This window comes from Balaenoptera musculus, chromosome 20 (genome assembly GCF_009873245.2).
Source record: "Balaenoptera musculus isolate JJ_BM4_2016_0621 chromosome 20, mBalMus1.pri.v3, whole genome shotgun sequence".
Lineage (NCBI taxonomy): Eukaryota > Metazoa > Chordata > Mammalia > Artiodactyla > Balaenopteridae > Balaenoptera > Balaenoptera musculus.
Window position 1 is genome coordinate 52,409,131 of NC_045804.1, and position 14,094 is coordinate 52,423,224.

At 40.5% G+C, this 14,094-nt stretch overlaps 1 protein-coding gene and 1 pseudogene across 2 annotated transcripts in view; one reads left to right on the forward strand and one right to left on the reverse strand.

Moving 5' to 3' along the window:
- STX8 (syntaxin 8) overlaps positions 1-14,094 on the reverse strand; it is a 244,203-nt gene that overhangs the window by 186,176 nt on the left and 43,933 nt on the right. For both annotated transcript variants that reach the window (XM_036837811.1, XM_036837812.1), the window contains exon 5: positions 12,730-12,854. In XM_036837811.1, the coding sequence (XP_036693706.1) occupies positions 12,730-12,854 (125 nt within the window). The remainder of the gene's footprint in view (positions 1-12,729; positions 12,855-14,094) is intronic.
- Positions 1,589-2,233, forward strand: LOC118886599 (annotated as a pseudogene).

Consider the following 14,094-nt stretch of genomic DNA (forward strand, 5'->3'; position numbering starts at 1 on the left):
CCTCCTCAGGGGCAGGGATAACTTTTCCTGACTGAAAACAGTTTTTCTTGGCAAAAAGCAACAATGCCCAGAAAATTCATTAGTATTGGCTAGTAAGACATTCCTTTCAGGAACCATGAATCCTGAAAAGTAAAATCTGCCTTGTTCTTAATTTCTTCACTTTACTTCAGAAAACGGGTGAAATATATAGAGTTAAAGTGACACGGGAGGAACAGTACTTCATTCACCAGATAATTTCACTGTGAGAAGGGAGTTCAAAACAGAGTTAGACTTCTGCTTCTGGCCAAGAGGGACTGACAGGCACCAGATTTACTTCTGGCCCCAAACAACTGGAAAACAAAACACAAAACCACAGGCAAAATATATAAAACAACAGTTTCAAGACACAGACATCAGGAAATGAAGGACAGTGGTCCCCGAGACATGGGAAACAGATGAGATAAGCTCTCTGCCCCACACCATCGCCTTGAGAGAGTTCCCAGGCTATGGTGTGGGGAAGCCAGATCCCAGGTAGAGCCCAGCAGTCTCCCCGAATTGAGAAGAATCCAAAAAACAGGTCCAGGTGGCTACAGTACGTAGGGCACAGTACCAGAGAGCTGCACAGGGAGAAAATGCTGGATATTTGCACAGGGTCCACCCTGAGACTTCAGGTGAGTGTTGATCAGGGCACATGGGTGAGGAAATTAAGGCTGGGGAAAGAACCACCTGAAAGCCTTAGAAGGAATAACTCCCTGAGCTCACAGGAATTGCACACATAATTCCTACCCCTACCCACCAGGTCACCTCATAATTCAAAGGGCATCAGAGAGGGTATGCAGAATGGCTCTGGCACAGGAGTGAGGGAAATCACCTCTTGACTGGAGTCTGCAAACATTTTCTATAAAGGGCCAGACAGCAAATATTTCGGGCTTTCTGGTTCATATGGTCTCCACTGCAGCTACCCAACCCTGCCATTGTCACAGGAAAGCATCCATAACTAATAAACAAATGAACGAGCATGGTTGTGTTTCCATAAAACTTTATTTATGGACACTAAACTTTGAATATTATACAGCCTTTACAAGTCATGAAATATTCTTTGACTCTTTTCAACCATTTAAAAATGGAAAAGCCATTTTTACCTTGCAGACCATACAAAAACAGGCGGTGGGCCAGATGTGGCCCATAGGTCATGGTTTGCTGACCCTTACTCTAAAATAAACACTGCTCTGGTCCACCTGACAAAGCAAGACCCAAATAACTGCATCCCAGCAAAAAAAAAAAAAAAAAACTCAAGAATATTTCTAGAAAGAAATATCTAGTAACTGAACAAAGAAAAACTCACATCTGGCTTTCAAATGAATATTTCCTCCATAAGATTAGAAACAAGGCAAGAATGTCTGCTCTCATAATTCCTACATTGTATTGGAGGTTGTAGCAAGTGTAATAAGGCAAGAAAGAAAAATAAAAGGCATCTAGATTGAAATGAAGAAGTAAAACTACACCAATTAAAAGACAAAGACAGAGTGGATCAAAACACAAGAGTCAACTATATGTGGTCTATAAGAACCTCACTTTGAATGTAAAGAAATATATGGATTAAAAGTAAATGGATGGAGTGGGAGCGAAACCAACGCCTGCCTTCGAGCAGCAGCTGTGCCGCAGCCGCCAAGGGTTTCTGTGCCCAGGGCTGCTCCCACCAGTCTACAGCACAGGGCGTATCTTTGCAAACCTCTTCAAGGGCCTTTTTGGCAAAAAAGAAACACCCATTCTCATCGTGGGCCTAGATGCTGCAGGAAAGACCACCATCCCGTACAAAGTGAAGCTGGGTGAAATCGTGACCACCACGCCCACTACAGGCTTCAACGTGGAAACCGTGGAATACAAGCACATCAGCTTCACTGTGTGGGACGTGGGCGGCCAGGGCAAGATCCAGCCTCTGTGTGCCACTACTTCCAGAACACACAAGGTCTCACCTTTGTGGTGCACAGCAAAGACAGAGAGTGTGTGAATGAGGCCCGAGAGGAGCTTATGAGGATGCTGGCAGACGACGAGCTCAGGGACACTGTTCTGCTCATGCTGGCTAACAAACAGGACCTCCCCGATGCCATGAATGCAGCGGAGGTCACGGACAAGCTGGGTCTACACTCTGAGGCACAGGAACTGGTACATTCAGGCCACCTGTGCCACCAGCAGGGATGGGCTCTATGAGGGACTGGACCGGCTGTCCGATCGGCCCCAGAACCAGAAGTGAGCTGGACTCCTCTCTCCTCCCCATTCACTCCCTCCTCCTACCCTCGCTTTACTCTCAGGTGGCAAATGCGCCCCTGGGGTGTGAGCGCCAGAAGCTGTCTCCATGGTCAGTCACAGTGTGCTTCACCAGGTTGTAAATGTGCAGACGCTGCCTGCACCTGGGTTTTTATTTAATGTAAATAGTTTTTGTTTCCAATGAGGCAGCTTCTGGTACTCCTATGCAATAGTACTCAGCTTTTTTTTGTAAAAAGAAATCCAACCCACTGTTTAGTACTGAGAAGGGATTTTAGGCACACAGGTCATCCAGGAGTCGCCGTTTCGGATGAGCCGGGTGCTCCTCCTCTTGGGCTTTAGATCTGTGTTGAGATCCATTCTGGTGGTTGGTTTTTAACCCAAACTCAGTGCATTTTTTAAAATAGTTACAAGATAAGGAGAACACTTGAACACACAGAAGGGAGAAATGTGCCTAGTGTAGGTTCTGCAGTAATGGCCTGAATTCAGTCCACCGGTGGTCTACCTCCTGTTGGGAATGTGAAATGGGGCAGAACCAGCCATGATCCATTCTGCATGGTCACAGTAAGGTCCCTGTGATTTGCTCTCTCTCGGGTCATCCCACACCACATAGCATTTGTGCTTACATGGCCGCCCGGGAGATGGGCTGGAGGCTGCACCCACTGCTGTCAGACCCCTTGGAGGAACCCCAGCTTTTCTTGGGTCAGCATGGGCACTTTGGTTGGAACGCTCTGTTTGGAGCAGGAGCCCTGCAGTCTCCTTGCTTGCCTGCTCCGAACCTCTTACTGCTTTCAATACACAATTAGTAATCAGTTTTGTACACTTGTTTTCAGTTTTCATTTCGACAGACAAGCACTGTAATTACAGCTATTAGAATAAAATCTCTTAACTATTAAAAAAAAAAAGTAAGTGGATGGAGAAAGATAAACCATACTAACAGTCATCAAAAGAAAGCAGGAGTTGTCATATTAATTTCAGACAGAGCAGACTTCAAAGCAAGTAAAGTTATCAGGGGTAAAGACTATTACATAATGATAAGGGGGTCAATTCTCCAAAATGACATAACAATCCTTAATGTGTATGCACCTAACAGAGCAAACTACATGAGATGAAAAACAGAGATGCAAGGAGGAAGAGATAAATCCACTATCATAGTTGGAGACTTCTACACCCCTCTATCAGAAATGGACACATCTAGCAGGCATAGTTAAACTCAACACCACTATCAATCAACTGGATGTAATGGACATCTACAGACTGTTTTATCCAACAACAGCAGAATACACATTTTTCTCAAGCTCACATGGAACATTCACCAAGATAGACCACATTCTTGGCCATAAAACATACTTTAATAAATTTAAAAGAACAGAAATCATACAGTTCTGCTCTTGGAATACAATGGAATTGAACTAGAAATCAACAGAAAGATAGCTGGAAAATCCCCAAATATGTAGACATTAAACAATATATTTCTAAATAACACATGATCAAAGAAGTCTCAAAAGAACTTTAAAAATATTTTGAACTAAATGAAAATGAAAACACAACTTGCCAAAATTTATGATACAACAAAAGCACTGCATAGAGGAGAATTTATAGCAGCAAATGCATATATTAGACAAGAAGAAAGATCTAAGATCAATAGTCTAAGTTTCCACCTCAGGAAACTAGAAAAAGAAGAGCAAATTAAATCCAAAATAAGCAGAAGGAAAGAAATATTAAGAATTAGAGCAGAAATCAATGACACTGAAAACAGGAAATCAAGAGAGAAAAAAATCAGTGAGGGTTTCCCTGGTGGCACAGTGGTTGAGAGTCTGCTTGCAAATGCAGGGGACACGGGTTTGAGCCCTGGTCCGGGAAGATCCCACATGCCGCGGAGCAAATGGGCCCGTGAGCCACAACTACTGAGCCTGCGCGTCTGGAGCCTGTGCTCCGCAACAAGAGAGGCCGCGATAGTGAGAGGCCCACGCACCGCGATGACGAGTGGCCCCCGCTTGCCGCAACTAGAGAAAGGCCTTGCACAGAAACGAAGATCCAACACAGCCATAAATAAATAAATAAATAAATAAATAATCAATCAATCAATCAATCAATGAAACCAAAGCTGGTTCTCTGAAAAGATCAATAAGTTCAATAAGCCTCTAGTCAGGCCAACTATGAAAAAAAAGAAAGGACACAAACAACTAATATCAGAAATGAAAAAGCTGAAACACATCATTGTAAATAGTAGTGATGTCCACTTTTTCATTTCTGGCAACTCTTTAAAATTAATTTTTATTGGAGAAGAGTTGATTTAAAATGATTTCCTGGATACACCAGGAAACTCAGACACCAGCATCTCCACCACTTGTGGGGGCAGTGGGGCGGGGTGTTTGTCTACAGAGAAGCTCCCTGGAGAATGCAACAGAAACAGTACCATAAAATTTACAGTAAAATAGGAACAGAGGCAGCCAGTTGATTTTGCACAGGTATATGCAAGCACTTCAAACCATCCACTCTTCTCGAACCCTGGCATGCCAACTGTCCATCACAGCACCTTTAAAAACACAGGCACAAACATCACGAGTGTTTGCCCATAGGGCTGTGTGGTTCTGGATTTTATGAGAAAGCCATCTTTAATATACAGGGTTATAAAACGTTGCCAGGTTATAGACCTACAGATTTCCTTTTTATACAAGTTCAAATGCTGCAACCATGACAAATCAGTGTCATTAGGGCATCCTCATGTCTCCACAATCATCTCATCAAAATTGCACCACATCAAAGGAGTTTCCCCATCAACCATCAGCTATGACATGTGGTGCTTTTTAGGATACAGATGCATTGTTTACGAACAGCTAATGGGTGAAACCACAGACCAACACATAGGATTTCAGGATAAACAAGAAAAATCACATGATCATATCACCAGATGCAGAAAACATATCAGACAAAATCCAACGTCCGTCACTAATAAAAACTCTCAGTAAACTAGGAATAGAGAGGAAGTTCCTCAACTTCACATCTACAAAACCCCCACAGCTGGACTTCCCTTGTGGCGCAGTGGTTAAGAATCCGCCTACCAATGCAGGGGACACGGGTTCAAGCCCTGGTCCGGGAAGATCTCACATGCCGTGGAGCAACTAAGCCCATGCACCACAACTACTGAGCCCACGCTCTAGAGCCTGTGAGCCACAACTACTGAGCCCTCACGCCACAACTACTGAAGCCCACGTGCCTAGAGCCCATGATTCACAAGAAGCCACTTCAATGAGAAGCACGCACACTGCAACAAAGAGTAGCCCCCACTTGCCACAACTAGAGAAAGCCCGATCACAGCAACGAAGACCCAATGCAGCCAAAAAAAAAACAAAAAAAAAAACCAACCCCACAGCTAACAACATTCTTAATGATGTGAAACTCAAAGCTTTCCCACTAAGGTCAGGTAAAAGACAAGGATGTCCCTTCTCGTCACTTCTTTCCAGCATTGTACTAGAAGTTCTAGCTAATGCAATCTGAAAAGAAAAGGCATACAGATTGGGAAAAAAGAAAGAAAACTTCATTTACAGGTTATATGATCACCTAAGTAAAAAATCCAAAAGAACCGACAAATCTCCAGGAACTAAAAAGCCATTATAGCAAGGTTGCAGGATACAAGGCTAATATACAAAAGTCAATCTCTTCCCTATATACCAGCAGTGAATGGGTGGAATTTGAAATTAAAAACAATACCACTTACATTAGCACCCCCAAAAGTGAAACACTTAGGTATAAATCAAACAAAATATGTACAAGATCTAAATGAAAAAAACTACAAAACTGATGAATGGAAGCAAAGAAGAACTAGATAAATGGAGAAATATTCCATATTCATGGATAGAAAGACTCAATATTGTCAAGGTATCAGTTCTTCCCAACTTGATCTATAGATTCAACACAATTTCAATCAAAATCCCAGCAAGTTATTTTGTGGATATCAACAAACTGATCCTAAAATTGATATGGAGAGACAAAAGACCCAGAAGAGCTTACACAATATTGAAGAAGAACAAAGTTAGAAGACTGACACTACTCGACTTCAAGATTTACTATAAAGCTATAGTAATCAAAACAGTGTGGTACTGGTCAATGGAACAGAACAGAGAGCCAAGAAACAGACCCTTATAAATACAGTCAACAATCTTTGATAAAACAGCAAAGAAAATACAATGAAGTAAAGACAGTCTTTCAACAAATGGTGCTGGAACAACTGGACATTCACATGCGAAAAAATGAACCTAGACCCTACATTCTTGACAAAAATTCAAAATAATCATAAATCTAAATGTAAAACAAACCTATAAAACTACTAGAAGATTACATAGGAGAGAACCTAGATGACCTTGAGTATGGCAATGACTTTTTTCTTATCACTTCATTCCTTCTTCATGCTCTTTTAGGTAGAAAGTTTCTAATCTATGTTATTTTCCTTCTCTCTAAATAACCTTTGAACCATTTTTGCAAGGCAGGTTTACTGGCAAATTTCCTCAATTTTCATATGTCTAAGAAAGTATTTCTCCTTCAGTTATGAGGGATAATTTCACAAGGTACAGAATTCTAGATTGGTGAGATTGTTTGTTTTGGAGGGTTTTTTGGGCAACGCTTTAAAGATTTCATTCCACTTTCTTCTTGCTTGCATGGCTTCTGAGAAGTCAGATGTCATTTTTACATTTGTTCTCCTAGAAGTGAGGGGTTCTTTTTTGTTTTGTGTTGTTTTACTTCTAGATTCTTTTGGATTTTTTTTTTATGTTTGTGATTTTCTGTACTTTGAAAATGATATGCCTAGGTGCAATTTTTTTGGTATTTATCCTGCTTGGTGTTCTGAGCTTCCTAACTCTGTGGTTTGGTGTCTGCCATTAACCTGGGGGAAATTCTCAGCCACTTTTTCAAATATTTTTTGTTTTTTTTCTCTCTCTTCTCCTTCTGGTATTCCCATTACACATCTGCTACACCTTTTGCAGTTGTCCCAATGTCCTTGGATATTTTGTTCTGTTTTATATCAATCTTTGTTCTTATTGCTTTTCACTTTTTGAAGTTTCTATTGAGATATCCTCAAGCTCAGAGATTCTTTCCTCAGCCATGTCTAGTCTACTAAATAAGACCATCAAAGGGATTCTTCATTTCTGTTACAGTGTTTTTGACCTCTAGCATTTCTTTTTGGCTCCTTCTCTCTACTTCCATTACCCATCTGTTCTTCAATGCTATCTACTTTATCTATCAGAATCCTGAGCATCTTAATCACTGTTTTAAATTCCTGGTCTGATAATTCCAACATTCCTGGCATGTCTGGATCTGATGCTTGCTCTGTCTCCTCAAATTATGTTTTTTTGCCTTTTGGTGTGCCTTGTAATTTCTTCTTATTAGACAGGATGTATGTGGTAAAATGAACTGCTGTAAAAAGATCTTTAGTAAAAGGTGGTGGTAAAGTGTGGGCATTAAGGGAGTGTTCTACAGTCCTATCATTAGGTCCCAGTCTTTAGTGAGTCTATGTCTCTGGGCTGTGAACATCACAAGTGTTTCAACGTTTTTTTCCTCCCCTTGCCACTTAGGTGGGACAGGATGGCTAGTGGGCTAGAGTTAAGGCATTTCCTTTCCCCCAGGTCAGTCAGACTGATATAATCTAGCAAGTTAGGTCCTGGTTAAGTAGTTTCTCCTGAGGATGAAACCTTGTTAAGAAGAACAGAGTGCTCTAGCATATTCCAAAATGGTTCCTTTTCCCCTCTCTCTGCCAGAAACGGGAGGGGATTTTTCTCTGGTATTTACTGTGAGAACCTCGTAGAGCTCCTAGAGGTGAATCTCACAAAATTGTGAGGACCCCACTATGACTGGGTCCCCTGGAGTTTTTAATTCTCAGATTTGTCCACACTGAGCCTCCAGCAACTCACCAATTACAGTTCAGATTTTCCTACCCAGCTGGTTCTCACACTGGTTTCTGCTCAGAAGTCTCTGCTCCAGCAAGCTGTGACTCCCTGTATTCTCCTGTCTCTCCAATCTTGCAGGAAGTGATTTGCCCTGTGTCCTCCTCTCTTACAGATCCAAGAAGAGTTGGTGACTTTTTCAGTCTGTTCAGCTTATTATATTACTGATTTTTAGGATGAAGTGGTGACTTCCAAGGTCCATTACAGGCAGAACAGGAAACGAGAAGTCTGGCAATGACTTTCAGATACAAAACCAAAGGTACAATCCATGAAAGAAATAATTGATAAGCTGGACTCCATTAAAATTAAAATCTTCTGCTCTGTGAAAGATACTATCAAGGAAATGAGAAGGCAAGTCATAGACTGGGAGAAAATATTTGCAAGAAACATCTAATAAAGAACTGTCACCTAAAACATACAAAGAACTCTTAATGGACCAAAGGTCTTAACAGATACCTCACCAAAGACAACATACAGATGGCAAATAAGCATATGAAAAGATGCTCCACGTCATAAGTCATGAGGGAAATGCAAATTAAAACAAGAGATACCACTACACATCTATTAGAATGACCAAACCCTGGAAACTGACAACAACAAATGCTGTCAGGATTTGACAGGATGCGGAGCAATAGGAACTCTCAATTCATCACTGGTGGGGATGAAAAGTGGTACAGTCACTTTCGAAGACAATTTGGTGGTTTCTTATAAAACTAAACATTCTTACCATGTGATCTAGCAATTGCACTCCTTGGTATTTATCCAAAGAGTTGGTAAATTACATGTACACAAGAACCTGCACACAGATGTTTATAGCAGCTTTTTCATAACTACCCAAATATGGAAACAATCAAGATGTCTTTCAGAAGGTGAATGGATAAACAAACTTGGTACAAGCGGAGAGTGGAATATTATTCAGTGCTAAAAAGAAGTTAGCTATCAAGCCTTGAAAAGGCATGGAAGAACCTTAAACACATACTACTAAGTGAAAGAAGCCAATCTGAAGTCTACATACTGTATTATTCCAACTACTGATATTCTGGAAAAGGCAAAACAATGGAAATGGTAAAAAGATCAGAGGTTGCCAAGGGTTGAGGGAGGAGGGAGAGAAACAGGCAGGGCACAGAAGATTTTTAAGGAAGTGGAAATACTCCGTATGATATTGTAATGAAGGATATGTCATTTTATATTTGTCCAAACCATAGAATGCACAACACCAACAGTGAACCCTAAGATCAACTATGGACTTTGGGTGATTAGGATATCTATGTAGGTTAATTAATCATAACAAATATACCATTCTGGTGGTTGATAATGGAGGAAGACTATGCATGTGTGGGGAAAGGGGTTATATGGGAACTCTCTGTACCTTCCTCTAAATTTTGCTGTGTACTTAAAACTGCTCTTCAGAGTCTTTTTAAAAAAAGTAAAACTGTCTTTATCCACAGATGGCATTGACCAGTTGTATAGAAAATCCTATAGATTCTACCCAAAAGCTATTAAAAAATTAGTGAGTTTATTAGCAAGGCTGCATGATCCAAGGTCAGTATACAAAAATCAATTGTATTTTTATATACTAGCCACAATCAGAAGTAGAAATTTATAAATGTCAATAAGAGAACAAAAAATACAAACTACTTAGGGATAAATCTGATAAAAGATGTATAAGACATACAGTGAAAACTACAAAGCACTGCTGAGAACAATGAAAGAACTAAATAAATGGAGATATACCATATTCATGGATCAGAAGACTCAATATTGTTAAGATGTCAATTCTCTGGAGGCTTCCCTGGTGGCGCAGTGGTTGAGAATCTGCCTGCCAATGCAGGGGACACAGGTTCGAGCCCTGGTCTGGGAGGATCCCACATGCCGCAGAGCAACTAGGCCCGTGAGCCACAATCACTGAGCCTGCGCGTCTGGAGCCTGTGCTCCGCAACAAGAGAGGCCACGATAGTGAGAGGCCCGCGCACTGCGATGAAGAGTGGCCCCCACTTGCCACAACTAGAGAAAGCCCTCGCACAGAAACAAAGACCCAACACAGCCATAAATAAATAAATTAATTAAATAAACCCCAAAAAAAGTTTAAAAAAAAAAAAAGATGTCAATTCTCCCCAAATTAAAGATGCAATGTAATCCCAATCAAAAGCCCACGAGGCTTTTTTGTAGAAATTGAAAGCAGATTCTGAAATTCATATGGAAATGCAAAAGATCTAGAATAGCCAGTCACATTTTGAAAAAGAACAAAGTTGGAGGACTTATACTACCTAACTTAAAAACCTGTGGCAAAGGTACAATAATGGAGACAGTGTGGCACTGATGTAAAGATAAACAAATGGACAAACAGAACAGAATGGAAAGTCCAGAAATAGGCCCACACCATATACGGTCAATTGATTTCCGACAACAGTAAAGTAATTAAGTAGAGAAAGGATACTCTTTTTCTTTCAAATGGTGCTGGAACAAATAGATATGCAAATGAAAAAAAAAAGAAATGCATTTCTATTTATATCTTGCTATATTAAAAAAAAAAATCAATTCAAAGTAGACCATAGACCTATTGTAAAACCTAAAACTATAAAATTCCTAGAAAAAAAAAGGCAGTAAATCTTTGTGGCTTTAGATAGTCAAAGATTTCTAATTGGACTTCATTAAAATTAAGAACCTCTGCTCTTTAAAGGACATTAAGAAAACCAAAAATATAAGCCACAGATGGGGAGAAAACATTTCTAAAACATAAATATCTGACAAACATATAAAAGGATATGTTTTAAAATTCTTAAAACTCAATAATAAAAGACAAACAACCCAATTAAAAATAGGTAAACAATTTGAACACATACTTCCATCGAAGAAGACACGCTGATGACAAATAAGCACATGCAAAGATTCAGTCATTGGGGAAATACATATTAAAACCACGATGAAATGCAACTACACACCTACTTGAATGTCTCAAACTAAAGACTTTCTATAACACTCTTTGGTGAAGATCTGAAGCAATTAGGACACAAATTCTTCTGGTGGCGATGTAAAATTGTACAACCACTTTTGAAATGAGTCTGGCAGTTTCTTTCAAAGTTAAACATAATGGGGATATATGTATATGTATAGCTGATTCACTTTGTTATAAAGCAGAAACTAACACACCATTGTAAAGCAATTATATTCCAATAAAGATGTTTAAAAAAAAAAGTTAAACATACGCCTCAGTCATTCCACCGGTATTTACCTAAGAAAAATGAAAATGTATGTCCATCCAAAGACTTGCACATGAATGTTCATAGCAGTTTTACTTGTATAATACAAAATATGCATCAACAGGTGAATGGATATGCAGATTGTGGTCAATTTATGCAAGGGAATACTATTCTGTAATGTAAGAGAATGAAATACTAATCCACGGAACAACGTGGATGAACCTTAAAATAGTTACACTGAGATAAAGAGGCCAGACCCCACCTCCCCCCAACAAAAGAGCACATACTGTATGATTCCATTTATACAGAAAAATAAAAAACAAACTAATTTGTAGCAACAGAAAGCAGATCAGCAGCTATCTGGGGATGTGGGAGGGACAACAGTAAGATTTACAAAGAGACATGAAGAAAACTGTTGGGAGTAATGATTATGTTTATTATTTGGATTGTACTGATGGTTTCACAGGTGTATACACGTATCAAAGCTTACTAAAACATACACTTTACATATGTGCTATTTACGATGTCAACCACACCTCCATAAAGCTGTTTTTAAAAAAGTAGAATAACATCTGTAACACTGACATGACAAAATGTCTCACACATATTAAATTTTTTAAAAAGCTGTGCAATTATCTGTATCATGATCTCATTTACGTAAAATATGTGTGCTTATACTGAACATACAGTATGTATGCACGTATGTACGTATAGAAAAAAAAGCCTGAAGAAATATATTGTTAACCTGTTTACAGTTTGAGATCGGAGAAACAATATAGATATAGCTTTTCATTTTATATATCCCTATATTGTTTGAACTTTGTATAACAATTATGCGTTACTTCTGAAATTAACAAAGAGAAGAAATTAGCAGTTTTAAAAGCCACTGGACAAGATGAACTTGAAGGTAAAAGCCAAAATCACTTCTTTGTACAGCAGAAACTAACAACATTGTAAAGCAACTATATTCCAATAAAGAAGAATAAAATAAAAAGTAAAAAATAAAACAAATTGACTTATGTATGAAAAAAATGGAGTCTTTTCTTTGGAGAATGATCCCCAATCGTGGAGAACAGGGAGGGGGCACATGCCTCAGAGTCACCTGGACTGATCAGACTCAGAACTGCTCTGTCCCTCTCCCAGGAGAGAGTCCCTACTTCCATGAGCTACCTGGATGGACAACAGCGTTTGTCTAATCCTCAGGTATCTTGAGGCACAAAAGCGCCAAGAGCTCTCAAAGACCAACAGCTTTACCTCCGATTTTCAGTGGGTATAAGGAATATCCAAAGCTATGATAAAAAAATCTGACAATGTTTCTGAGCCCACGCTCTTGGGGTATTTAGTACCTTGGATAATTTGCTGCTGCTGTTCCCGGATTTCATCAAAACCCAAGCCTCTGGTCTCCTCCGGCTCCTCGAAGAGCCAAGGGTTGGGTACTCCTCGCTTGGCCCCTCCAGTCATCAGGCTGGACCTGAGAACAAGATTAAAGGCGTTACATAACTCGAAAAATACAGCTCTGCTGCAAATCACTCCCACGAGTGCAGCGGGGGCTAGCCTCGCCTGCTTTGAAAATTCAATTCGACTGCAATTTACTGCATGCTTAGTTTATGCCAGCAACTGTGTTCAGTGCTGGAAGAGATACGCAGATGAATAAGGCCCAAGCCTGGTCCCCAGGAGAATTACAGCCTGTGAAGGAGACTGTGGCAGCGTGTAATACTCTTACTAATCCTCCATGAGACATCTGAGTCAATAATCATAAATGAAGGTCTTAAATTTCAAAACACAAGGCCAAATGGAACTGGCCTTTCTATTAGGACAAAGTCTGTCTCACAGGTGGCACCAAAGGCACAAATATTATTTCTCAAGAAGATATAATGTTGCCACTACAGGTTATAGCATTAAAAATGACCACTGACTTTCGTGTTAGAGGGTATTTGGCTGCTCAGATAGAAACACATGCAGGGTTTCAAAACCAATTCTATGAATATAGCGTAGCATTTATAACACAAATTCTGAATTATCCATCTTAATCTTGACTCCCTCTCATAACCCACACGCTCCTTCTGCACCAGACATATTAGGCTCCTTGCTGGCCAAGGAACACAGAACACACATTTCTGGCCTCAGTCCCATGTTTACAGGATCCTTCTCAACCCAGGTATCTCCTCTCCTGTCTCCACCTGCCCACATTCTGTCCAAACTGTGAGGACCATCTTGTGGATGAAACCATATCCGACCACTTCTATCCAGAAGGGAACAGCCACTCACTTTATAGTATGACTCATAGGATTCTTTTTAAAATGATGGTAATGGGGGACTTCCCTGGTGGCACAGTGGTTAAGAATCCGCCTGCCAATGCAGGGGACACGGGTTCGAGCCCTGGTCCGGGAAGATCCCACATGCCACGGAGCACCTAAGCCCATGTGCCACAACTACTGAGCCTGTGCTCTAGAGCCCGCCAGCCACAACTACTGAAGCCCGCGCGCCTAGAGCCCGTGCTCCGCCAACAAGAGAAGTCACTGCAATGAGAAGCCCGCGCACCGCAAAGAAGAGTAGCCCCTGCTCGCCGCAACTAGAGAAAGCCCGTGAGCAGCAACGAAGACCCAACACAGCCAAATATTAAAAAAAAAAAAAAAAAGAATGGACCGTGCTCACCAGCTCTACTTCTTGACCCTCGGGGTTCACTCTTCAGCCCCTGGGATCCAACTTCT